The 27,774-nt window shown below is 41.2% G+C and overlaps 1 protein-coding gene across 9 annotated transcripts; it reads left to right on the plus strand.

Moving 5' to 3' along the window:
* The first annotated feature begins 525 nt into the window (after nt 1–525).
* Nucleotides 526–27,624, plus strand: TRAIP (TRAF interacting protein). Of its 9 annotated transcripts, none has more exons than XM_083429460.1 (16): nt 526–950; nt 1,897–2,003; nt 4,501–4,558; nt 6,576–6,659; nt 10,731–10,770; nt 13,018–13,145; nt 16,448–16,542; nt 18,168–18,281; nt 19,263–19,350; nt 20,386–20,475; nt 20,691–20,779; nt 22,237–22,422; nt 23,774–23,819; nt 24,273–24,398; nt 24,725–24,775; nt 25,962–27,624. In XM_083429460.1, exons 2-16 carry the CDS (start codon nt 1,906–1,908, stop codon nt 26,079–26,081), a joined length of 1,413 nt encoding a protein of 470 aa, XP_083285586.1. In that variant the 5' UTR covers nt 526–950; nt 1,897–1,905; the 3' UTR covers nt 26,082–27,624. The 9 variants fall into 9 exon arrangements, with proteins under 9 accessions (XP_083285586.1, XP_083285584.1, XP_083285587.1 ...); XM_083429461.1 differs by having other exon boundaries at nt 537–857; XM_083429459.1 differs by having other exon boundaries at nt 543–706.
* Nucleotides 27,625–27,774: the final 150 nt, after the last annotated feature.

The raw sequence follows: 27,774 nt of genomic DNA on the forward strand, positions 1-27,774 counted from the left end.
AGTTTTTTCAGATACTCACTATATTTTCCCCATTCTTCTTGAAATTTATGTTTGGATTGATCTCTAATTGCCTCTGTCAATTTAGATTATTACGTATATTTTTAATACCCCGCCTTTCGCCCTGACGGGACTCAAGACCATAGGTGTAGCCAAGGGGGGGGCAGGGGGCAAATAACTCAATAAAAATACTCAATTGAGGCTCTTGCCATCCCCCAACATAAATCCTGGCTACGTCCATGTTCAAGGCAGCTTTTTCTAGAACTAAATGTAATAAAAAGTCCGATTACAGATGCCCTATCCCTTTCTAATTCTAAGAGCACCGCCCCGATGCAGGACGGCTTGGCCTTTTGCAGTACCCATTTCCCCTTTAGCCACGCGCTCCGGGAGGGGCGCGAGCACTTATTAGCCCCGCCCTTCAAAAGGGGCAGCCGCAGTGTCGGAAGCTTTAAAAAAAACAGGGGGTGGGGCTTTTTTCCTTTTTTGCTCCCGCGCCTTAATTAAGAACGTCATTTCCGTTCAGTTCCGGAAATCACTGAGATAGGAACCAAATTTGAATCCGGCAACCAAGTGAGGCTTGAACTGGAAACCGGAAGGTTCATTGTTGGGCCTGATAGCGGCGGCTGCAGGGAGAGCGCTCCTTCCAGGGAAGCTTCCCGGGTTCAGGGCGGGGGAAGGAAGCTGGAGGACAAGAGCTCGAGACGGGCGGGTAAGCTTCGCGTGTCCCCTCGAGAGAAGTCTCTCCCCATCCCCAGCTCCGTCTCCCTGGAGCTGGGCGAGAGGACTGGCCCGTGGGCTCCCTCTTTCTCTTTCTCTTTCTCTTTCGTCACGGCTGCCAGCCTTTTATAGGCAGAGGCTCTGTGAGTTTGGGAAGCTGCCTAACTGTCCATTTTTATTCTTCTGTTCAGCCTCCGCAACCAAAGCTTCATTCCCCACCACTTAAGGCTGGTGAGGCTAGTTATTCTTGGAGACACTGACTAGCCCAAGGTAGAGATTTAAAGGAGAGGTTCTTAACCTGTTTGTGGAGTGGGGGGGGGGGAGGAATTATTATTATTATTATTATTTATTATTATTTACCCTCTTCATTTCCTTCCTGTTGTTTTGAAAACGGTCTACAGGGAAGGGGAATCTGAGGAAGAGTTTGCAGCTTTCATCAAATTCTGAAAGCGGTCTGTGCTTGTTGAATCCTCCTTTTGATAAGGGGCAGTACAGTGGTACCTCAGGTTACATACGCTTCAGGTTACAGACTCCACTAACCCAGAAATAGTACCTCGGGTTAAGAACTTTGCTTCAGGATGAGAACAGAAATTACGCGGCAGTGGAGTGGCAGCCCCATTAGCTAAAGTGGTACCTCAGGTTAAGAACAGTTTCAGGTTAAGAACGGACCTGCAGAACGAATTAAGTTCTAACCCGAGGTACCACTGTACTTTGTCCTAATGTTTTGCTAATACTTTGTTTGTAATGAATATCTGACCTATATATTGCTGGCTAGTGGTAGTTGACGTACTGAACATCCCATATTACAGCTGGTATTGCCCAGTTAAGTAACTGGCTGTGACAATGAAAGAGCTTCGGAGAGGTGTGTAAGGTGTTTTCGCTGGCTGTTTGGGACTATAGAGCAAAACCAGAAATGCAGGAAGGAATGCTTTCCCCTCTGGATTTTGCTGCTGTTATTTTTGTCTAAGTTTCCAGTAACCTGGAATGTAGTGCAGGGCACAGAGAGATCATCAAGTGCAAATTCAGTTCTTCAGTGTACGGGTGGGGAAAGGGAAGCAGCATTCAGGATATGCCCTTGTGACTGTTTTCTTATTGGGCAGAACCTCTTTTAAGTTTGGTGTTTCTTTTTGCAGAGAGGCTGTTCCACATCTGAGTTTTTGCATCTTTTCCTTGATCTTGCAGTTGTAAAGGATGCCTATCCGTGCCCATTGTACCATCTGCTCAGATTTCTTTGATAATGAGAGGGATGTGGCAGCTATTCACTGTGGACATACTTTCCACCATTTATGGTGAGTACTGTATAAACAAATGGCAAAATTGGTGGAGGAAAGTTATTTAAGAACCTAAGCAACTTTTTTTTTTTTTTTACACATCAACTTTTCATTACATCTTATTTGTGAAATAATACTTGGAAACATCTTGTTTTTTACTATTTATTCATTAAGAGCATTTTTAACCTGCCCTTGTTCAAATGATTCCAAGGCAGGTTACAGAGGGAGCAAAAATAAGAGTAAGTGTAAGTAAAATATACAGAATTTGAAAAATCCAACATGAAAACACAATGAGTTATAACAATGAGCAAACATCTGGGCAAATAGAAGTTTCTAGCTGGCTCCCAATTGTCAGCAATATTGGTGCCTGCCATACTTCAGAGGAGTAGGCTATTCTATAATATCTCATGCCACCGCGGGATGGTGAGACAATGAAAAGGGCCTGTTCCTCCGTATCTAAGGACCCAGGCAGGCTGATATTATAGTTGTAGGTACAATAGAAAGAAGCATTAAGGCAGGTTTTTTTGTTGTTGGCTGGTGTCTTTGTGGTTTAGGAGCGGGGATGCATATGTTGATCATCAAGAAACTGCAGTTATAGAAACAGTGTGCTGGTTAGGAGTAGGACAATAATTTTTCTCGGCCTGGTAAAATAGGTCTGTAACTCATTTCCTCAGTTTGTTGTGTCCTGCTTTTCCTTCTGTGTCACAGATGCCTGTCAAAATATTTGAGGACTGAAGGACCAGGTTCACAGTGGTACTGAGCCATTTCTAGCCTAATGCACTGTGTGCATATTTTGTGCTACAATGGTGCCTCGGGTTACAGATGCTTCAGGTTACAGACTCCGCTAACCCAGAAATAGAACATCGGGTTAAGAACTTTGCTTCATGATTAGAACAGAAATCGCGCAGCAACAGGAGGCCCCATTAGCTAAAGTGGTACCTCAGGTTAAGAACAGTTTCAGGTTAAGAACGGACCTCCAGAATGAATTAAGTTCTTAACCCGAGGTACCACTGTATTTCCTATATTGAAGATATGTCCAAATGAGTGTTTCAAGACAAACTCTATATATTCCTAAGACATATCCATATCCTATTCATTTATCACGATTTGTATCACTTTATAATTATATCAAAAGCGAGCCTGCATGCCTTGTACCACTCATTGTCTACCAAGCTAAATACTGTCCCAATGGCAACGGCAATAATACTTAAGATGTTCAGCACTGTGATGTTACAAACTGAAATTTCAGCCAAACTGCTTTATTTTAAATGGGAGTTGAAATGTGTGAAACTTGCATGGAAATAAATCTCAGGGTAGTAAGTGTGCACAGGATTGCAGCCCTGTGTATTACAGGGTGTTGGCCCTGTGGCAGAATTAATTCTAAAACTGTCTGTCTCAAGACTAGATGAGTTTTGTTTGTAACTGATAATACCTGCGTGTAGTGAGGTGAGCATATTCTCCAGAGAATATTATCTACAAACTGTAAATTCTAATGTAAGAACCAATTTTACAACCCACATTTAAAAAACATAGTAAATAATAAGTCAAGCTATGATAGTGCCAATGTAGGTAATGAATAATGATTTTTTTGAACCAGTTACATTACTGGGCATTGTGTCATTCACCATTGACAGTTCTGAAATGTGAGCTACAGAAAACATTTTTAAAACAATGCTATTCATTTAATTTGATGAACATTTGAATTCATTTGTATTTCAACTACTGTATATGTAATAGCCTTTTTTCTATTTTGGTGTGACCTTATTTTTAGCAATTCTATACCCTTGGCCATACAGTGTGATTATTATTTTTTTACAGAAAGTAGCTTTAATGCTTTATACACATAAAGTATCTAGGCCTATACAATTATGTGTAACAGCATGTGAGGTGGCCTTGATTTAAAGTTGACATTTGTATATTTTTATTTAATGCCAAAAAAAAACTGGTTTTTGCAGTGCCATTCAATGGTACAAGGTGTCATTTACCTGAGACTGACATACTGAAATATATTATCATATAATGATAATACATTTAATGTTAATGGCTTCTTTTTTATATGCATGCGTATAGATTTGTTTATCAAGCTATTTTTAGTCACCAACACAGTTATTAAGTGTTAGAGCTATTAGAAGCACAAGATAGCCTATTACTGAATTTACTTGTATCAAACCTTAACATGCCAATTTTCAATTTCAAGTTTGGTGCAAAAAATCAAAGAATGTGAATTCACTGCATTGCCCCATTGAATAAAAGTATCTGTACAGTTTCTGGTTGCCATCTGAACAAGTTTACCCATGAATAAACATGTATGTTAACTAATTATATCATTTTCAATGCATTAAAATGAATATCCTCCTATTTTAAATGAGAATTCTCTAATATTCTCATTAATTGAGAATATTCTCGAGAATATTCTCCAAAAGATTATTCTCGAGAATTTAACATCACTACCTGTGTGGTTCATGTTAAGAAGCACTATTTGTCAACAATCACTTTGTCATCTCTTCCCCTCTAGCCTCATCCAGTGGTTTGACACAGCACCTAGTCGGACTTGTCCACAATGCAGAATCCAGGTGAGTCTTCAGCCTATGCTCACTGAAATAATCTGTCATATTTCATCGTCTTTACCAATATGAGTACTTTGCCTTCCAAGGCTGAGGAGTTCTGTTTCAATAACGACCTGTCCAGACTGGGTGGAGGGGTGTGGTCAGAAGAGAACGAAAGACTACCCAAATGAGAGAAGGTAACTTTGGAGAAGGAGCCCATCAACCTTGCTTCCTTGAAGCATAAGGTCATGGAATTACTATAAAGGTTTTATGGGGGGGGGGCACTCCTGCGCTCTCTCTCTCTATATATATGCTATTGGATTGAATCTTACCATTGCTTTGCTTTTACCAAAGCTTAGCATGTACTGGGAAGTGAATGCTAGATCATATCTCTTCGGTTAGAAGGGTCATTGCTTTCACTTTAAGTACTGTAAGTTCAGCATTCAACTGATTTAGAATTCATCTTTTATTGGCAGAGGATTTTGATGCCCTCAGCACAGAGGTCCAAATCTGGAGAAAGTTGATTATGTTTGGGGCCCACTAAAATCAATAGGACAAGTTAGCTGTGATTTTTTGATTGATTGATTTTCAGTGAGATTTATTTATCTGTTTTAGAATATTTTAATCTGACTTTATAGCATTGAGACACTCTCAAAGCAGCTTAGAAAATATTCTCGCAATAAAAATCACATTCAGGTCTGGTATCAGGATTAGAAATAACACGGTGTCTCCATGGTGCCAGGGTTATTCGGGTGGCATTTCTTGCTCTGATCCTTGGTGTTGCTCTTTGGTTTTTGCCTACTAAGCAGCAGCTTCCGTTTATGTCCTCTGGGAGTGCGACTAAGCAGCTGGACCTCAATGAGCCCATGATAGAGGAAGGTCTTCCATTGCAGATAGTCTTGAGTATGAGTAGCTTTCTTCAGATTCTTCTTCAGAGCCCCTTCTCTTTGAAATTACTAAATCTAAGCCACTAGCTAGCTAGCTGTACAAGTAGCTGCAGTTAGTCTTTGACTTGTGTTTCTTGAACATCCCTTTGTGGATAATGGAAATAGGAATGGGGATGCTGCAGATACAAGGAAAAATCAAAAGTCCTGCCGCGTATACATGAGCTGTTATATGTAAATGAGCTTTTGGGATGGTGGCCATAAGTGTGGTGTACCCTGTTAATACGGCAATAATTAGAGTCGAGACCTTTGGTATTTGGCTGTTGCAATGTTATTTATTAGCTTCAAAGGAACACCAGTGTGCAGGTGCCAAGCTGCATGTTGCCTTCTTATTTGTCTTTTTCAGTCCTTGCCAGGTCTTAGCCCTTGTTGCTCTTCTGACTTGTTGATTCCCTCTGTTCTTCACCGCCTCTCGCATCTTTGGGTTACCATGGAGCTATCGTGAAATAACATCTTATGTAGCTGTAACTATGCAATTAGCTGGTGTCATGACTGTATATAATACTTAAAACACAAAGCGGTAGCTGCATGGGGGAGGTGGAGAGAGCTATGAAATTCAATTTCGGTAATATTTTTTTCATCATAAAGCAAGCAGCACGTACTTGGATTTGGCACAGCGTGAGCTTAGCCTCAGCTGCTGAGCTAAAGCTGCCAGAGAACAAATTGCACTTGGTTCCAAGGTGCTTGAATTGTTTTGTCAAAATTCCAAAATTTTGTGCTGGAATAATGGCTCCACACTTGGAAAGTCTGTTACTGGAATTCTGAGCCAAAGAATTTCATAGCGGCAGTAGCGATGTGAAGTGCATCATATGCTACATTGCAATATGCTAGACAGGTCACATTAATATCCCTTGCTATGCCTGATGCCCAACAGAACTGTCTTTCCTCCAAGCCCTGTGCTATAGAATACGGTTTCTAGTAAACACAAGCAATCATCCTGATTCAAGGTCAAGGGGTGCGTGGGTGTGGGTGTATTAGATTAGATGTGTCTTCTGAAATCTCAATATTTTTATTGTCTTGAAACATCATTTCCCATCTTATAGCAACATGCACCTCCTTTTTCACAGTCACGTCCTTATTCTTTCACATGTTACGTGTAGGTTGGCAAAAGACACATAATCAACAAACTGTTCTTTGATGTTGCCCTGGAGGAACAGACAGGACTGGATGCAGAAAGTCTACAGGTATGTATGTGCAACAGCTTGTTCCCATCATCTATGTTTTAAAAAAAATCTTCCCTGTAAATATTTGCTGTCATTGGCTAGGCATAGGATCAAAGGTGAATCTGCTTCTGCACTTGTTTCTGCTTCTGGAGGCTCACCTCAGTTAGACTCTACATGACCTCAGATCTTCGGGTTTAAAAATGCTTTCATTTTAAGAGCAAGTTGACATGAAAGGAGTTCTATCAATTTATTCCAATTTTCTGCCATTCAGATTCCTTTCAAAGAGCATGGCCTTCTTAATTATGTTTGTTTTTGTTAGCCTCTTCCTATTATCCTCGGATATTGTGCAGATCAGGAGTAACACAGCTATGTTAAAGTCTGGAGGCTGAATGGAATGTTGTTCTAGTTGCCTGTAGGAACGAGCGAAGAGAGGATAGTTTGCAGTCTTTGCAATGCTCATTGGGTGGAAGCTGTTAAAAGAATACGGTCTGTTTATAGTCTTCATCTGACAACTCGGCACATAGTTACATTTCCTCAGTGTTATCAGTTAGCTTGCTCTGTGAGATCTTTCGATCCACAATAAGAGAAAGAGACATTTTAAAAATAATACAAAAATTAGATTGCACAGTGTGTATGGGTGTAGGATATATAATAATGTTACAAGACTTGGAAAAACATAGGCTATAATCTTATGATACATACTGTGTTACGAATAAATATTTCATCTGGGAAGGTACATCAATTATAGTGCAATCCTATATGTGTTTACTTTGAAATAAACCCAATTAGGTTAGAACCAATGGAACCTACTCTAAGGTGAATGTCTGTGGGATTGCAGCCTTAACGTGTTTGAGATCACTACTGTGCTGGCAATGAGAAATCCTGAATGTAAAATCATGGCGCTAAAGCGCTGTGTACTCTCAACAATAATTTATCCTTGGCAAAATGCTATTTCCTCTGTATCTTAGTCATTTAAAAAGTCTCCATTGACCTTGATATAATAGGACTCTTCTACCCTCTTGTGTTTAAAGTTAGCATGTGCTATGGTTGTCATAATTAGAATTTCCATGACAACAAGTTTTGTGTCTGTGTGCCTAATTCCCTGATATAGGTAACAGTTCCATCAGAAATAAAGCTGTCATATTCACAGAAAAGAGACTAAAAGCAACCTGATAAATGTGGTCAATAAACAAGGTAGTTGCATAGATTCAAAAATAACTTGATGCACATAAAACCTCTCTTTATATTTACTAGGATTTCTTTAAGCATATTATTCAGTAGGTGCACTATTCAACAAAGGAAAGTTATTACAGATAAGGATGACTGAGAATTAAATGTGTTCCTGTCATAGCAACAACTTATCTTGAGTACCTTAAGTAACAGTTCAGCCAATCGGCAAAGTGAATACTGAAACACTTCTAAAAGAAAATGGCTTATGCTAGCACACCTAGAGAGCCATAGAAAGCATTAGTTCACTTGAAGGAAGCAGCAGTGGTTTGCCAGGTGTTACTCTTGAGCTGCAAAATACTGAAAACCACATTTTTTTTCAGAGTAGGATGGCATGGCAATAAAGAGAAACACCATCTCTTGGTTTGCTTCCTGTTATAACAAGAACATTCTTGCCTATAAGTTGGCAGCTGCTTATAGTTATTCGCATATATAGCACTAATGTTAGTTTTGTATTGTGGATGCTACAAGTCCATGGAATTGAGGGGGGTCAACTATCTTGCTCCAATATTTAGAGGGGTAGATGTGTTGGTCTGTTGCAGCAATTGGTCTGTTGTGACACCTTAGACTGACAAATTTAGTATAGTATAAGTTTTTTGTGGGCTAAAGTCCACTTATTTGCGACCCTTTAAGGTGCCCCAAGTCTCTCATTGCCCCCCCCCCTAACTTGTCACTGGCATAATTTTTTTAACCATTAATGTATGTACAAATAGCCCATGCATTGCCCAGTTTCCCTTAAATAAAAATGATCCACATTCTAAATTAGTTATGGGCTGGGGTACCACCATAAAGGCTCCTTCTACCTTCACTGCTTCCTTTCTCTGCTTCCAGACTTAGCATTCGCACCAGGTTTCTTCATAATTCCACATAGCTGATTTCCTTTCCCTGATATGCTTCCCGAACGTGAAATGAACCCTGGGCTGCCTCTTTCGTTGCACTTTCTGGATCCCAGTTGACTTGGTAGAGACCTCATTCCCTTTCTTCTGTCACATCAAACTTGGCAACACTTTCTCCTACATGTTTTATTCTAGGATCAGCCCTTCCTCTCGTCCCATTTTGATATAAAGGGAAAGGGACCCCTGACCATTAGGTCCAGTCGCAGACGACTCTGGGGTTGTGGCGCTCATCTCGCTTTATTGGCTGAGGGAGCCGGCGTACAGCTTCCGGGTCATGTGGCCAGCATGACTAAGCCACTTCTGGCGAACCAGAGCAGCGCACGGAAACGCCGTTTACCTTCCCGCTGGAGCGGTACCTATTTATCTACTTGCACTTTGATGTGCTTTTGAACTGCTAGGTTGGCAGGAGCAGGGACCGTCACGGGGATTCGAACCGCCGACCTTCTGATCGGAAAGCCCTAGGCTCTGTGGTTTAACACACGGCACCACCTGCGTCCCTCCCATTTTAATATAGCTCCATACAAATGGAGGGCAGGCATAAGCCCTCTTCATCTCTGCCCTAAGCTTTCCTTATCAACCTCCAGGCAGTCTACTGAGCTGCATCATTGAGATTCCTATAAAACACATCTCTTCTTTACTTCAATGGAAGAGAAAGGAAGCCTTAGTGTACATATTGCTGGTATTGCTGTCAAATAAGGGCAGAGGGATACTTTGGCTTCTACCCTGCCCATACAAGCTGTGTGTGTACAATCATATTTCACTCCGTATTATGTTGTCAGCTTGTGTTTTCTATTGAACCAATGCCTTCTGATTTATTTATTTAGTTTCCTAACCATTTTATTTCAACAACATATTTGCCATGAGATTCTAATAATCCATACAATATACTGCAGTTCACCATGAATGACATGCTGTTAGTTTGGTGACCTTATTTAATTAATTATTTTCTTAAATTAATATAGACAAGATGTCTTTGCATGAATAGTTTCAGTAACATGCTGTGTTTGGTGGGGGGTGAGGGTGCTGTCATACTACATTTTACTCAATGCCCAGCTTATTGTCTGCTATGTCCTGCAGGCCTAATTCAGCCTTTATGCTTTCTAGGGTTTGCAGACTCTCATCAGATTCCAAACCCCCCACCCACCTGATAAATCAGCTTTTCCTTTTCCTTTTTAAAGTAGAAATATGAGCATGAAGTAGATCCATGTTGGCATCATTAAGTACTGTAAATTCTGGCTATATGCCATGTATTTTATTTTTTCAGTATTAAATACTGCCAGCTGTTACATAGCTCCTTTGGGTGTTCATTTGGCACCTCCTCAACCTACTTGGTGCCAGCCAGTTCATTGCTGCCCTTTCATCCAGCTGCTGTTCTGTGTCGCTATCAATTTCCAAGCTCATTTGAATGAGCATTAAACAAGCTTTTGGTTTGACTCATTGTGCCTCTATCCAGATGCATTCATAAATTGCTTGTTGGACTCTGTCCAAACACTAGTTTTGTAACACTATTGCACTCCAGCTAATTATCCATTGATTACAAATATTAGTTAAAAATATTTGGGACTCAAATTCTTTCTGGCAGGGTCTGTGCTTGGCTGGCTTGTTAAGTTAAAATAGTGTTGAAATACTTCTTCGTTGTTGTTTTTCCCATTTGAGATTTCTAAAGCTGTTTGACAAAAGCAAAATGACAGTGTGAGAAATAGGGCGGCAAGTGGTAAGACAATCGCTCTTGATGTTTTTTTCAGTTCTGAGCTCCAGCCCTCTGCCCACTTCTAAAATAATCCTAGGATATAGGTTATTAATAAAGCTTCGACAGTTGTGACTATTTTCTGTATAACTTGGTCCGTGTGAGTGTGAATAGTGTTTGGGTAGATATCCTAAAATCACTCTGACACACCTTTTGAAGCTCTGATGTGGGCTTGTATGTTGTGCTGCCACCTAATTAGTTTTTTTATGTGTTATATTTCAGAATGAACTGGATAGGATGAAAGCCCAGTTAGCCATGAAAGGTGAGTTGAAAAATAGAAGAGGAAGAGGTTTGCCCTTTAGTAAAGTATTTATGTGTCCCAGTAAAGTATTAACTTTACTGAAGACTTTACTGAGATACGGTTGACGCTGTGGTCTAAACCACTGAGCCTAGGGCTTGCCAGTCAGAAGGTCGGCGGTTTGAATCCCCGCGACGGGGTGAGCTCCCATTGCTCTGTCCCAGCTCCTGCCAACCTAGCAGTTCGAAAGCACGTCAAAGTGCAAGTAGATAAATAGGTACCGCTCCCGCGGGAAGGTAAATGGCGTTTCCATGCACTGCTCTGGTTTTGCCAGAAGTGGCTTAGTCATGCTGGCCACATGACCCGGAAAAACTGTCTGCAGACAAACATCAGCTCCCTCAGCCAGTAAAGCGAGATGAGCACCGCAACCCCAGAGTCGTCCACGACTGGACTTAATTGTCAGGGGTCCTTTACCCTTTTATTTTATTTTTTAAGTATTAACAAGCCTTGCATGATGACTTAAAGCTGTGTTTAAAACTGAAGAGTTAAGATACTTCCCACTCACTCCACTCCAAACACATATATACATGAAATGCTTTGGGTCACTTGTTGACCAGAGTTTAAAGACTCTGCTCAGCCACAGGGATTTGGCATGACACAGCTGAGCTTGGTGAAAAACTTAAGTGAGACTGTTCAGATAAACTTAAGGTAAATGCCTCCTTGTTACAAAACTTGTACCTGCCTAATGTCAGTGGTTTTGTAGTGAAAAATTGCAGAGGTGTTGCATATAATTGAGAAACCAAATAGAAGTAGGAAACGGAGGAGGGGAGAGGATTTTGTCAGCTATCTGAATGATGGTCCATGTGTCTGGTTGCTCATGTGATTCCATTTCCCCATTGCTTTAAAGAGCATTATAACTTTAATTTTAGAAATGCTTTATGGAGACAGTTAAGTGAAAGCCTTGGAGACTTTGTTGATGGCTTTTAAAGCATTGCCTGTAGGCAGCTGTGAGTCATAGGCAGTGAAGGGAAAATGTCACTCAAAATGAATGACAGAAATTCCAAAACATGAGAATGCAGTAAAATGAAGAGATTTTAAATGAGCAACCAGGGAGGGTTCTTCTGTTTCTAATGAGCTGTCTTTTCCCATTGGACTGTTTGCCTTCCTCGACAATTACAAATTAAGGAGCCAAAAATAAGATACATCTCTCCCTGAGATGAACAACTTCCCTCATAGCTTGCATACTGAGACAGGAGCAACTGCTATGTTGAACCTGAGGGTGGCTTGTAACACTGTACCTTGCTTGGTTAAAAAACACATTGAAGCTTTGACACACTTTAGGTGCTCTTTGGAGGGGAATAAAAGGTGATTATCTGCCTAATCAGTTTTGCAGGCCTGCCATATCTCTAATATAAATTTGTCTTTTATGAAGTCTTGATGGTCCTGTAACTTTTGCAGATGCACAAACTGGGACAATGTGTTTTGTTCCAGGAATTAAACGAAGTACGTTACATTTAAATTTCTTGCTCAGGGCGCAAAATGTGGTGAAAGTAAATAAGTTAGAATAGGAATGTAACAATACAGTAACATAATTGTTCTGTGTGTCATCGTTGTCTCACTATTCACAGGAACAGCTGAAATCTTGCCTAAGCATGTACCCAGCACACAAGGGTTCACACCAAAAACAGAATACAGAGTCTTTTAAAGTCAGACATCAAAATTTCATGGTTTTGTAAATGTTATGTTTATGAATAATGCTGACTCCCTGCACAGTACTTAATTGTACCGGAGCTTGTTTTGATGCTTGGGAGGGTGGGAGCTGATGGCTACCATATTGGCATTGCCAACTGAACAGGCTCTGAAGAGAGCACGCTGTTACTCTTGTTCTAAAGAAACCTTGAAGCTTAGTGGAGCTTGTAACAAGGATTATTTGAAGTGGCACATGGTTCTTGCAGAACAGATTCAGTAATGGCCATCCAATAGTTCCCAGCAATTTCTAGACCAAGGGTGGCTAAATTGGATCCCTCCAGAAGTTGCTGGACTACAGCTTCTGTCATTCATGATCATTGGCCACAGTGGCTGGAGCTGATAATAGTTGGAGCCCTAACAGCAACTGGAGGGCCACAGGTTAGCCACCCCTGTTTTATGCCTTTGAAAGTTCCCCTTGCTTTGCTTGTCGTTCGTCACGTTCCTGCCCCAAGTCCAAAGACCTAAAGAACTTGGGGAGATTTGTTTAAAGCACTGTAATTGTGTTGTTGTTTTTTGTTTCAGAGAAGGAGAAACGGGATATCCAAAATATTGTGAATTCACTAAGGGAGACCCTGGATTTGCGTAATGCCACCATTGAATCACTCCAGAAATCTGTGACTCAGATGACAATGTTGTGTGCTACTCTCAAGGTATGTTCAAAATGGTCTGGGTCTGTACTGTAATATGATAAGATTCTCTTATCTGAAGGTAAAAAGAAGTAGTAGTGTGAGATTGTGTGTTTGCGTATAAGATGCCATCGTACTGTAAAATCATTTAATCTTCCTGATTTCAACCATACACAGTTGAAGGTGAGCTGATTGGAACTGTGAGACTTAAATCCAAGTAAGGTGAAGTGCTTACAACCTCCTTTTATGCCAGGTTTTCCCAGTGCAGAAAGAGTTTTTAAGCTCTCTGCCTTGGTTGGGGGGGCCCAATGTGTGCTCAGTGCACTGGCTTGCATGGAGGCAGTTTGAGTATATGTGCTTCCATGTATACATTGAACCCTTGGAAATGAGCTGCCACATAGGATGTGATTGTACTGTATCTTAAATACATCTCATGGTATGACTTGAAAGTTTTAATGTACAACATCCAGCATCCTAAGGTAAAAAGTCCTTTTAGACTTAGCAGGGGAGACAAAAGATGAAGCAAGTATAAACCAGGCAGGGGAGACTTCCATCATGGAATACCGGATGATTCCAAATCTAAGGTTTTGACATTTGCTTCCCTTTGCCTTTATCTTTAAAAAGCCCAAATGCAGGATGTAACACTTTCTTGATTTTGCTGGTTTGGTGTTCGCTCAGGTTTGGGAAAACAGGCTGCTTGGCAGGTGAGGCTGGCTTGGCCCAATCACCTGATGTCATGTATGATGTTAGATGTGATCAAGTAACTAGACAGCTGGGCCATAAGGACTTCTGAAATGCTTTAGAAACTCTGGGCACAAGTCCCAACAATTGGGATTTATGGTGCTTCAGAAGCACTATAAATCAGAAGCCCCACATGCAGTGCTTCTGAAGTGCCAACAGTCAACAGATCATTGGGACTTCAAAGCACAGCACTGTACTCCTTACAAGCCTCTTGCAAAGAGCCCATTGTCAGGGCATCAAAGAGTTTCATAGCCTGACGTCAAACGGGCCTAGAGGCGGTAGGGGATCAGAAACTGGCCTTCCGGCCAAATGCATTTCTCTACCCTGTGCTAAACTGTCCCTATAAAAAAGTGACATTCGTGCTTATCGAGGGGTTGAAATGGGAAGAAAGTATGTACGTCACCAGTATTGTGCACTAGCATGTAAAAGTAGCTGTAGTGAGTCTGGTCTGTTTTGAGAATGAATATCTCCTCCCGCATTGCTTAGGAATACAACCAAGTGGGATCTGGGAGGGTCCACCTCTGTGTGTGTGGATAAATGATAGGATATAGATGTGATAAAGAACCTTATAGTTATTTCCTCTCTTTTTCTTTTCTATATCTTGGTTTTTTATTCTTGTTCTGCAGACTAGGCTGATTTTAATGGTATTTTATGCCCAAAATTTTCATTTTTTTTTTTAAGGAATACGACCTTGGCATCTGCTGAAGACAAATGTTTGTTGATTTGGTTTTAGACTAGTAGCCACATCCTCTTCCATCTCATCCAAAAATAATGCCCCAAGTAAATTGATTTTTACCATAATTCCTGATATGATGTCCTCATGAGTGATAGGTCCATGGGTCAAATATTATGCCTTGAGAAAAGAGACTATAATATTTTCTCAAATATTATGCCTTGAGAAAAGAGGCTAAGCTGAAAACACAGTTTGGCTGTGTGATAGTGGAAGACATTTTAAGTGAGAACTTCCATGTCAAGATGCGTTTCTGGAAATGATGTGAGTTAGATGGGTTATAACGGCTTGTTTCTGCCTTTTAGATCTCTGTTGATATGAATGCAGTTTCATGAGTTGGCAAGCGGAAAAGGGTTGTTTCTCTTGGTGCTCAACAGATGTCGCATTTTAGGCTGCACTTTTAACGTGACATGATCAGAAGGAAGCTGAGATACACAAATCATTCATGCTATCTTTTCATTGCTCTTCCATATTCTGACTTCTCCCAGGACAGTTGATGTTTCAGTGAAGTGTACTTTATTCGGTGCTTTTTCTAATCATGCAGACCCTGCAGCTGCTCTAAGACACTGGGGCTAAGCCTATTAATTACGTGATCTGAGGCAACCGCACCCCACCCCAGATTTGGAGACAGCTTTCAAACTTTGTATGCATTTTCTGCCTAGAGCTTAGAATTTCTTCCCAATTCTGAAAAACAGAATTGCAACCGAAGCTGTCTCCAAGCATGCTATCAATGTGCGGCAAGTGCCAAAAGGGTGAGCTTTGCTTTTCCTTCTTGGCTGTGCTGGAGAAAGCCTCTCTAGCAACAGCAGAAGCTAAATCCACTGTGCCCTTCCTCTTCTGGCCATTAAATGCATTAGCATTACCAGCTAGATGCTGCTGAGGAGTTAAAAAGCTAAAATGGAAGCGTCGGGAAGAGTTGTAAAAACTGGGGATTAACCAAGACTGAGTGAGCTCTCATCAGCCAGCCAGCATTTTAGGCATTCATTTCTGTAAGTACATGAGGTAGGGAAGTAGCATGCTGGCAAATACATCTAGAATATTTCACCTTCTGTATGGAGTAAAGCTTAATATCATCTTATAGATATTCTAGTCTTTGACCAGTCTTTTCTCTGAAATATGATCAAACAGCATTGCTTCTTCCCTAGCTTTCAGTTCAGAGGGAAAGTAGGCAGGATCCTTTGAAGTTTGTGCCAAGCTGACCAACCCAATCAAAGCCTAGAAATCACAAGTGTATTGAAGGAGGTTTATTTTCTTTAAATCTGCTGAGGAAGCTCCCTAAACACACACTGCATGGATCCTGTGCAGGTCACTCTATATTCAAGGAAGCTGCGCATTTTAATATAAGTATAGAAGCTGTTACAATATGATGATGGTTAAAGTGGGGTAGACTTTTGGTGGTGGTCTCATGAGAACAGAGTAAAATGAAAGGAAGGAATTTGTGAGATATTTTCCTGCTCACAAAAGAGAAACCATGATATTGTACAAGTTTGTTTCTACCATGCTGCACTTAAATTAGACCACATGCATGATACAGTTATCTACAGATCATGAACAAGTTGCCATGAAGCATTCATGTGGCACTTAAAAAAAAATTGCATTGCAAGAGTGGAAACAAGAAGTATTTAAGGGGGAATGTTTTTTTCCTGGAATTAAGTACTTCTCTAATTTGTAAGCAATGACCTCAATCTGTAAATATTATTATTAGATAAGTTATGATCCATGGATATGCCAGACACCTGAAATGTAGACTGTGGGCTGTTGAAGTAGCAAGAGCTTTGGAAATGGCTTGATCTTAAGTCCAAATTTTGCTTCCATGGGGATTCCTCTTAAACAAAAATAGTGCTTTTTTTCTCAGAAACAAATGAAGTATCTGGAGCAACAGCAAGATGATGCGAAGAGTGCAAAAGAGGAGGCCCGAAGGCTGAGAAACAGACTGAAAACATTGGAGGGGTGAGAAAACAAGCTTTGGCTCTATACATACACCTTCTGGTTCTGTTAGCAGACTGCTCAGCAACCTCACATTTCTAGAAGACATCATTGGACCAGATGACCTTTGAGGCCTATTCCAACCCTGAGTCTGTAACTTTGCAGTAGAAACACTTATTGTATTTACTCCTGTAATGCACACCTGTTTTGCCAAATATGTTGCAAAAATTAGGGTGTGCATTAGATTCGAGTGTGCATTACATTCGAGAAAATACAGTTCTTAGGATTTCAGGGCACACTAGCATGCAGTGCCTTAGGTCTCCTGTGACCCAGCCTTCCTCTTGAATTTAATCTTTCTGGGGAGGGCAAAAGATTTGCAGTGATTTGTCAGGGGATACTCTCCCTTCCTTTTTGGCTTAAGGTGGCGGGAGGGGGGGAGTGAAGTAAGCAGCAGCAGTAAGAAGGAGCTGGCAGCCTGCGTGTGTGTAGAGCCTTGGCCACCCTGTTTCCTGGTCTTCTGCTCCCTGAACCAGTGGCAGTCCTTACTGCTCTGCTCTGCTCCTCCTTCTCAACTCCTTCATCTCTCCCTCTTACTCTTTCTCGCTCTCCAGCCCAGATCACGGCTACTCTCCTTCTTTGTTCCGTCCTTCCTCTTTTGCCTTCCTTCCGCCTGTATCCGCCTCTCCTTTCTATTCCGGACACCCTTGAGGGTCAAAGGTTCTGCTCTGCCTTGCACCAGCTAATCGGAGAGAAGGGAAGAGGGATCAGATGGAAGAAGGAATGTAATGTGCACCTTTCTTTGCCAAACTACATCACAAAAATTAAATTCAATGGCCCATTACATTCGAGTAAATACGGTAAGTGTTTCCAACATGAGCCTTGCCCCTTTATCATGTGCTTGTCTGATAATAATTGATGCTCAACTTTCTTACAAATGGCCATGTTTCTGAGTTTGTTTGCTAGAGGAAATTTAATACTGGTAACTCCTGATTTTGTTATTTATAATATTTAAGGTAAAGTAAAGGGACCCCTGACCATTAGGTCCAGTTGTGACCGACTCCGGGGTTGCGGCGCTCATCTCGCTTTACTGGCCGAGGGAGGCGGCGTACAGCTTCTGAGTCATGTGGCCAGCATGACTAAGCCGCTTCTGGCAAACCAGAGCAGCGCACGGAAACGCCGTTTACCTTCCCACCAGAGCGGTACCTATTTATCTACTTGCACTTTGATGTGCTTTCGAACTGCTAGGTTGGCAGGAGCAGGGACCGAGCAACGGGAGCTCACCCTGTTGTGGGGATTCAAACCACCGACCTTCTGATCAGCAAGTCCTAGGCTCTGGGGTTTAACCCACAGCGCCACCCGCGTCCCATTTATAATATTTACATACCATCTAATATGTGAAATCACCAAGTGGTTTACATAAAATACAGTAAGATCATTGGGGGGGGGGGATTCATCAGTATAATTCCCATTCAACTGAAGCACACTAGTGTTCATATGAATCCAGCTATGTTGGGGGGAAATCATTGCTAGTGTGAAATGCAGGATGTGTCTCTTCCAGGATTAACTGTTTCTGTGTTTTTGTAACATGGACAAGCTGCCACTGAACAAAAAGCAGCAACCCACCTGTAATCTACCTTCCTTCGTACCAGGATTGAGACACTGCTGCAAAGTCAACGTCCCGAGGTAGAAAAGATGATCCGTGAAATGGGAACAGGTCAGGCCGCAGTGGAACAGCTTGCCGTCTATTGTATCTCACTGAAAAAGTAGGTGTATTAAATGCAGTAGCTTATTGACTTGGATTGGGTTTGTGTGGTACCCCCTAAAGGAATCGGTGGAAAAGTTAATCACAATAGGTGCTCTGGCAGAACGCTAGTTGCAATGCTAAGCCTTGGTGAATATAATTGAGGTGGCATAGATGGAAGATTTCAACACTGCAAGTATGCTATTGTTGCATTAGTGACACATCCATTGCTATGGAAACCACCTTCAGAGCTTTGCCAGAGTGCTCAGGAGGTGATTGTTTGATGAGAACGGAGGGGATGAATTATTGTCATGATTCTGAGTAAGGCAGCATGGCCCCTGAATATCTCCCTGGTGCTGAGCAGAGTGCTTTACACTGCTGTGACATTAAGTATGCTGTAGTCGCCAGTCCCTACTGTGTGCACTAGAGGCCTTTTTATTTATACCGTTTATAATTCACAGCTTGTGCAGGCAATGTCAGATAGCAAATGGGTAATGACAACTTTTAATAATGAGCTACCAGCGTGAAGTGTACCTGCATTGTAATCAGTAACTTCAGCACTGTTTTATAATAGTATTAAATTGCTTTTAGAACCTTGAACTTAAAAATAAAAATCTAACTGCTGCATTTCATTTCATTAATGAGAATGTAAAATACCGTACACGACTGAAGATTGTTTAAACATCCTATGCATTTTGACATGGAATATTCTCTTCTGCCATTCTGCTGCTTGTCCCGGCCCAAACCAAGTAGTGCTATTCCCCTGAAAGCATGTTTTCTCACCTACGCTGTAGTGTATCGGTGTTTTAACACTGTTCAAGTCAGTGTTGGCTTGTTCAGTGCTGTCTTCTCCCTGGAAGTTCTTGTATATATAACAGAAACTTCTGCAGGCACTTAAGCTGTGAAATGAAAATCTTCAGTCTAAATTTGGTTACTGGCTTTATCTAAGAGCCGTTTGCTTGAAAGCATGTTCAACAGATGGACTAATTTGGGCCCTCTCCAGGGAATATGAAAATCTGAAGGAGTCTCAGAAAGCATCAAACGATACAAAAGAGAAGCTGAGAAAGGAGTTGTTTTCTGCTAATCACAAGGTAAAAGATGTGTTGATGCTCCTGCAGACACGTTGCAGAGGTATTTATGTACCTCTTCATCAGTACCACTGCCGAAATAAAGCAAAATACATTTTAATTAGGTATGTATTTGTTTAACACAATTCTTGTCCAAGCACTTACATTGACCATGTTGGCAGCTATCTTAAGCTGAGAAGTTCAGCTGTGAGTTCCCTAAGATTCCTCAATATGTCTGCATAACGTTTATTAGTCTGCCTCAGTATTTTTTCTGCTTCTGCGTAACAAGAATTGAAAAAAACCTTCTAATAAAGCATTGTGTTATACATATATAACTGCACGAGGACAGTTTATAGTTTTAAAGTCAAAATGCACAACTGTCTCTTGAAAACCCCTCTGGATTAATATCAGGAAAGGGTCTTAGTTTGTACTGTAAACACATGTGTAGGGAGGAAGGGTGGGAGAGGGTTTCTCTCTTGAGAATATACTGGGAATGGCAAGAGTTTATTGTACCTTTATTATAAATGCCTACTTACAAGCACACTGAATTACTTTGAGCAAACTAGTACAGTGGTACCTCGGGTTAAGTATTTAATTTGTTCCGGAGGTCCGTTCTTAACCTGAAACTGTTCTTAACCTGACGTACCACTTTAGCTAATGGGGCCTCCTGCTGCTGCCGCGCCACCGGAGCACGATTTCTGTTCTCATCCTGAAGCAAAGTTCTTAACCCGAGGCACTATTTCTGGGTTAGCAGAGTCCGTAACCTGAAGCGTATGTAACCCGAGGTACCACTGTACCGCTGCCCTCAGCAGCTTCTCATTGACACCTGAAGAGATGAGCCACATTGGAGCTCCCTCTGCAGGAGCCTTGAAAGAATAAGAATCTGTTTCCATTTAGGACATCTTTATTTACAATACACTAAATTATTTTATCCTGAAGTCTAAGAACGTGCATTTGTAAAACATAAACTACTGTAGGTTTTTTGAGGACTTAGAAGCTTGGTGTACTGCTGTATCCCATCATGTACTAGACTTCCAACATACTGCTTTAAATCTATAGTTACAGAAGACAGTTCTAGAGTTGGAGAAAACAACAGAAGAGGTGAAGAGCACCCAGACTGATCTGAGAAATGCAGATAATGAGATAATGGTGAGAACATTCTTTTAACCTGCTGATAATTATTATGGCCCTACAGCCTTCGTAGTGTATAGTCCAAATACTGTTCTAAATTCCACCCTGATTAAAAATGGCTGGGAGGCACCCTCAACTTCAAGATGCCTGTATCTTTGCAAGAGGGGATGTAGAAATCTTGGCTTTTGGTAGGATTTCTGACATGTATTAATTGCTGCTCTTTTTCCCCACAGAGTTTGAAAAAGAAGATAAGAGTGATGCAAGATACCATTAAAGTGTCATCATTAAGCAATGAAGCACTTGGCCGGCTTGTCTCTGAAAGGTTGGTTTAGAAAAATTCAGTGGATATTGATGTAGCAGAGTTACTGTACCAAAGATTTTGTCCAATATAAGCATTTCACACCTTCCTGAGCTGTCCAAAAGCACATCATAAGATGCCTTACATATAGTCAGGCTATTTGTTCAACTATCCCAGTACTGCCTGCTGTGACTGGGAGTGGTTCTCTAGGGTCTTTCCCACCACCTGCTACCTGACCCTTTTCATTAGACTTCAGTATTTTGTCATTTGCTACATCACCATCCATACCAGCTCAGTATAACACTAGTGCAAGTGTTTCTTCTGCCACTATTATTTCAAACTTTTCACAAGGGCCAACAATGATGCTGAAATCCAGCATCGCCTGAGCTCTGCGAGTGCAGCTTTCTCCCGATTGAAGTGTGCAGAGTGTTTGAGGACCAGGACGTTTGCAGGGAAACCAAAATGCTTGTTTACAAAGCTATTGTACTACCAACCTTACTATATGCTTGTGAAACATGGACCACTTATAAATGTCATCTCCAACTCCTCGAAAGATTCCATCAACGGTGTCTCCGAAAATTTTTACACATCACTTGGGAAGACAGGTGAACTAATATCAGTGTATTGGAAAAAGCAAAGATCACCATTGTGGAAGCAATGATTCTTCAACATCAACTTCGTTGGACTGGTCATGTTGTGCGGATGCCTGATGATCGTCTTCCAAAGCAACTACTCTATTCCAAACTTAAAAATGGAAAGCGTAATGCTGGTGGTCAACGATAGAGGTTTAAAGACTGTCTCAAGGCAAATCTTTAAAAATGTAGTATAAACACTGACAACTGGGAAAAACTGGCCTGCGAGCACTCCAGTTGGAGAACAGCCTTTACCAAAGATGTTATGGGTTTTGAAGACACTCGAACTCAGGACACAAGGGAGAAACGTGCTAAGAGGAAGGCATGCTTGGCAAATCCACACCGTGATCAATTCCTGCCCGGAAACCAATGTCCCCACTGTGGAAGGACGTGTGGATCCAGAATTGGCCTCCACAGTCACTTACGGACTCACTGTTAAAACCGTGTTTATGGAAGACAATCTTACTCAGCTACGAGTGATCACCAAAGAAGAAAGAAGAAGATTATATCAAACAGTAACCTAACCTTCCTATATAAATGTAGGGCTTCTTGTTTAAGGCCGGTTTTACAGTACACTAGCATGAATGGGATGTGAAGACCTGGCAGTCATTTTGGTAATTTTGAACACTTTGTACATGTTGCTAGAAAGCAGAAGGAAGTTCTCTTTCTGAATTTAGTTCTACTGTATCCGTATTATATACTGTCATTGCCTTCCACCATCAGGAATGAGTACCAATAGGAAGCTAGTATTTAGATGGTACAGCATGTGGTGTGGGCTGGAAACTGAGACGGTTACCTGTCTGACAGTGTAGTGTTGTGTTGTGATATTTGTACAATTTTGCCTTACAGCCCTGCTCCTCTAGAATTGTTAACCCCAAAGCTCCATCGACCAGCTCACAGTGATGAGATTGACCTGAATGATACTTTTGATGTACAGACACCAAAGAATGATACCTTTGATGTACAGACACCAAAGCATCCACCTCACAAGAGCATCGCTGCTCCTGCAAAAAAACTTAAACTGGATAAAAAGTTGTGAGTCACAGTTGCTTCCCTTTTTACTGGGTGTATGTTGTGCTCTTGATCTGTCTGGTATTCTTACTTCTGCATGCACTGTAAGCAATTTTCCAGCCATCTTAATACTTTTAATTTGTACTGCCTTTCTATATTACTATACAGAAGGCGGTTTACAAGCTGAAGGAATAACAAATTGTACAACAAAGATCACATTTTGTTCTCATTGCTTTTGATGGAAATATCTCATTTTAAAGCTTTTGTTCACTGCAGAAGACTGTCACAACATATCTTGCCTGTTGTGAGAGTAAAGTGAGACTTTGCCCCCAAAGTTGCCTATCTTATTGTCCATTATCTATCTCAAATATCTCATTAAAAAGTCTCTAACAGGGTAATTCCTAACCTGCATGCTTGCAGTCTAAGACAGACAGAACCATTTCAGGAAGAGGAAGGGAGAGCACAAACCCAAGCTACATAATTTGCGTAATAAGAAAACTTTACTTTGTAGATTTCTTAAATAGGCACCCCTCATTTGTGTTACTTCTAACAAGTGCTTTATCTCGGCTCCCATTGAATCCTAGAGATAATGAAGAATGGCTTTCCTACTTGTATAAAGACTTTGGGGTGGGGTAGGGGTGGGAACCTCAGGTGCAGGGGCCAAATGTGGCTCTCCAAGCCTCTCTGTCTGGCCCTCGGGACTCTCCTCAGCCACACACCCTCACCAGACCTGCTTCACATCCTCCTTGTGCGATTCTGCCTGGCTGGAATGTGCCCTTGAACTCTGATAATGCCTCTTGCTTTTGTCTGGATGGAAGATAAAAGAAGGATATACACAAACTAGTGTAGTGTACAAAGGTAATAATTACATTTGTTACTTTGCCCACTTTTGCCTCTGGCCCCACCCACTACTGGCATGGTGGCCATTAGAAAGCATATGTCGTCTGGCTGAAAAAGGTTCCCCATCCCTGGGTTAGGGCTTCAGCGAAATGATAACAATGGCAGCGAGGCAAAAGTAATGAAAAATCTACCACATTTGCCTGTTGATCATACCAGAGGCTTTTATCTTAGTCGTCAGAACAGAGAGAAGGGAGGAGAAGACAACATTATAGTTGCATTTTATTATTTTAATTGAGACATAAGAAGCCTATACTTTTGTAGTATGTCCACTGCTAACAGCTGCTGGGAGTCATAGTCCATAGGGTACCAGGTTGGCAAAGCCTGTTTTAGGTGTTGGCTTATGATCTGGGCCACATTGTGAAAATTCATGTTTAAATTCAAACTGGTGCCTCCAACTCTAAAGGGATATATTGAGCAATTTACTACTTTGTGATGTGTAATCTAAATTGTGTGTGGGTTTGTTTGTTTTTTCCAGTGCACCTGTGACAAGTTTATCAAGAGTTCTGAAAGAAACAGTGGAGGTATTGTAACGGATAACCTGTGTAGCAACTATAACCTCTTCAATCCACTATCTTTAGAGCTATTTTGAAAGCCATCTTTTCTCCAGACAGCCAAATTCTGCATGGATTTTAAAGTAATACATTTTTCTGTGTTATATAAAATAGTAAATATTACAGTTAGCCCTGAGAGGTGTGCGAGAGTCAGCTTCCCACTGCTGTGTATTCTGAATTATCTGGGGCAGGGTGTCCGTACTGTTGTCATCTGTTGATCTGTCAGCTGGCACCAGAGCCCAGTGACTTTCAAACTTCCATTCCTCTCTAAGAATGTTTTAAAAATCTGCTTTTGCAGAAACGACCATTTCCTTTCGCACAATCCTGTAGATGGATTACATGGATTCTAGTAGTGCTGCTTGTGCTTGGTTGCAAATATGAGTATTTTAGTTTAACTCTCCTACTTCTTCAAATATGGTTCAGAGCTGCTCAGCTGACACAGATGATGAGCATCTGGAAGATCTTCTGCCTGCTTTCATTAGAAACTCTGTTATGTCCAAGAGGCCACCTGCAAACAACATGCTTGTACCACAGAGGAACGCAGGAATAGTGAGTACAAGTGGGATGTGCATCAGAGTTTTGCAGTGTGGAGTGTTCCTGCTTAAACTGCCAACCAGCAGCCAGCAGAACCCTGTTCCTGGACATGCCTTCTCATGTCCTCATCTACAAATCTTACAAATTCAATATGCTCTGTTCTTTTTATTGCTAGTGGACCTGCTTAGACACCTGATCAGGCAGCACATACTTAGCATATTCTGATCTAGTGTGTTATCTGCCCTTTTACCCACTACAATCCTTTTTCTATTTCATAACAACTTCCTCCATGGGAGTCATATGCTTTTGCATTTTTAACTACTGGATTCTCTTCCTTGTAGGTGAGAACTGGGTATGATGGCTTAGGAGGCAGAACCAAATTCATTCAGCCTGTATCCTTTCCTAAGATCTGTCCTGCAGAAGCTATGCTGATATCCAGTGGCACCGAATCTATGATGATCAATGACACAAAAGACTAAGAAGAAGCAGTGGCATTTACTAAGCCATCAAGCAATGTTCCAGTTGGAACAGTGACGTTCTGGCTTAAATTCAAAGTGAGGAGAAGCCGAAATAATGGAATATATTTGGGGAATATATCCCTCTAGAATCAATCAGAATATACATTGTATGAGTTCTTGGCTACAGTGTTCTATATTTACAGTTGTACCTTGGTTTTCAAACAGCCTAGTTCCTGCAGCCAATCAGAAGCCGTGCTTTGGAAGTCGAATGCTTTGACAGTCAAACGGACTTCCAGAACAGATTCCATTCAACTTCCAAAGTATGACGGTACTGGGAAAAGAAGTGGCCCCAGGAAACCTGGATCAGGATCTTGTTCAAATCCCACTTGGGGGTTCCACATATAGCTCTGGTGGCAGTCACCCAGTAGTGCTTTATTCAGCTAAGCAGAATCAACAAATCCCACTTGTGAATCTATCAGGCTGAGTTTACTTCTGCTGTAGAGATCAAAGAAATGCACTGCTTAAATTAGGTAAATATATACACTTTCGTTCCCTGAAAACTGGAAAACCTATATAAGTTGGGGGGGTTTCCAGTTTTTGCAGCTGGTAGAGTATTTCAAGACACATTTGCAGCAAATGCTACATTTTTCAGAGGATACTATGAGTGTTTCTAGATATCATTGGTGTTTCTAGCATATCTGTGTTCACATTCAGGTTAATGTTCCTTTACCTCCCCTTGTGCAGAGTTAAGAGGTCAGTAATCCAGTATTTATCATCAAGAGCCTGTTTCTTTGTAATGAGCTGTGATGGTTATTGTTTTGAAGCTTATGTAGCAGTAAAACACTATTAGGAGAGGGATCTGTCTGCTACCATCTCTTGGTCAGCCTTTGACTGGGCGATGGGAATAAAAAATGTTTGACTCCATGATCAGCTAAAACCTGACCTTTCTTCTCTTACTTGGGAGGTTGGGGGTAAAATGACCCTGAAGGAGGGACTCAGGGGGAGAGAAAATAATTTAGCCCCCAGATATAATGATTTATACATGTCAGATACGTATGGGAATGTAAAACCTTTCTTTTAAATATTTGGCCACTATTTTCCTTGACGTGTCTCATTTCAGAGTATATCAACAGAGATTCGCCCCCTGGCTTTGAGGTGCAAGAAAAGAAGTGTTTCTAAGCAACCAACAGCAGCCGCTTCTGGCATCAGTCAGACTAAACTAGACAACTTCCTTAAGTAACTATGGATCTCTCTAGCTTACACATAGATAATCAGAGGCCAGGAATTATCTTCTACAGCAGACAGAACAGCATGGTGACCTAAGTGAGCCAGGACAACTCCACAGTGGCACAGCAGCTGCACTCCCCCTGGCTTTGTGTTCATCTGACTCTCCCACCCCCCACCTCCGCAGATTGAACATGGAGGAATGGCTTTGCTGTGCTACCAGACTTTAGGGGAGAAAAGGACTGAGTAGTTTCTGTTCCAGAATGCCTTCTCTCTCTGCTGTCTTGGAGTACTGTATTTTAATCCTGGTAAGCCAAGGAAGCCTTGGCTCCTGTAACTTTGACAGTAGGGAATACTACATCTGAAGAGAATATGGCTTGAGAAGCGTCTCCTCAGTAAAATGCTGCTATGTTAGCATCTGTGACATGGAAACCTTCATGTACGAAGAGAATTATTATTTGCAACTGTCAAGTTGCATTGGTGTCTTGAGTGATTGGATGGCATACACAAGAAAAGAATTTATGTAATTGATCTTCTAACATCAGGGAGCAAGGTCATGTCTTTGTCAGATACGTCTGCTAGATCTGTTAGCTCTTGATCCTCATCTTTGGTGGCAGCACTTAATGCTCAGTTAACGCTGAATTTCTCCATTCTTCTCACTGATTTGGGGTATTTCCCCCCCTTGTTAGGATGATACTTTTTGGGAACTGTTTACATGTTTTTGTCTCAAGGAATGTCCTGCTTCTGAAGGTGAACAGATTCTGTTGTTTTTATGTAATCATGCAAAATTGATAGCCTGCCCCTAAGCCTGAAGATATTCATGTTTCTTACTTGAACACCCAGTTCCTCAATCTCTTAACATGCCTAAAGTGTTCAAACTAATTTCAAGCATTCTGCAGCTTCACAAAAGCAAATGTTGTCTCACATATCTGGCATTCAGTTGTCACCTTTTTCTCCTTGAGTTAACAGTGTGCTGTGTTTGAGAGATGAATATTTTTGGAGGGAACTTGCAATATTTAGATCTGTATTTTACTTTGATTTTTGTCCTATACATTTCTGCCGCCCCCCAAAAAACTGTTGGTGCTATTTGTCTCTGAATTTTTTGTTTCCTGCCTTCAAGGAGCGTTTTGTAGAGCATATGGATATTGTTCTTCCAGAGTTAGACTTCTGATTTCCTGATGGAATAGCAAAATTCAACTATTGTTTGTAGTTACTGCTGAGTCTAGGCTTAAAGTGGGTTTGCCCCCCAAGCTTTAAGGATTCAGTCCATAAAATGGGGATTAAAAATATTGCTTATCTGAAGCAAATGTCCACTTGTTTCCTTAAAGAGATTCAGGCAGAAGGGACCTTCTGAGTTGGAGTTACCTTGATGTTTTGAGTTGCAGGGAAACCCGGTTAAAAAGCTTTTGCTGAATATCTCCACCTTAACTCCAAAGTTAAGTTGCAAGCTTACCCAAGACATAAATCAATCAATGAATGAACTTGTACTTAAAATTCATAATTGTATTTATTTTGAATAAATGTTATATGTGCCCCATCTGTTAAAATGTTACACAGTATTAAGAATGATCACTGTTGCTGCACTAAGAGGCTATAATGGCACAAATTGCTAAATGTACATCTGGAAGGGAGGGTCACAGCCCCTCCAGACGAGGATTCTAGATATGATAAAACCAGAATGTTTGGGTATAACATAAGGACACCCTTGC

This window comes from Podarcis tiliguerta (assembly GCF_965153285.1).
Source record: "Podarcis tiliguerta genome assembly, chromosome: 2".
In the NCBI taxonomy this organism is placed as follows: domain Eukaryota; kingdom Metazoa; phylum Chordata; class Lepidosauria; order Squamata; family Lacertidae; genus Podarcis; species Podarcis tiliguerta.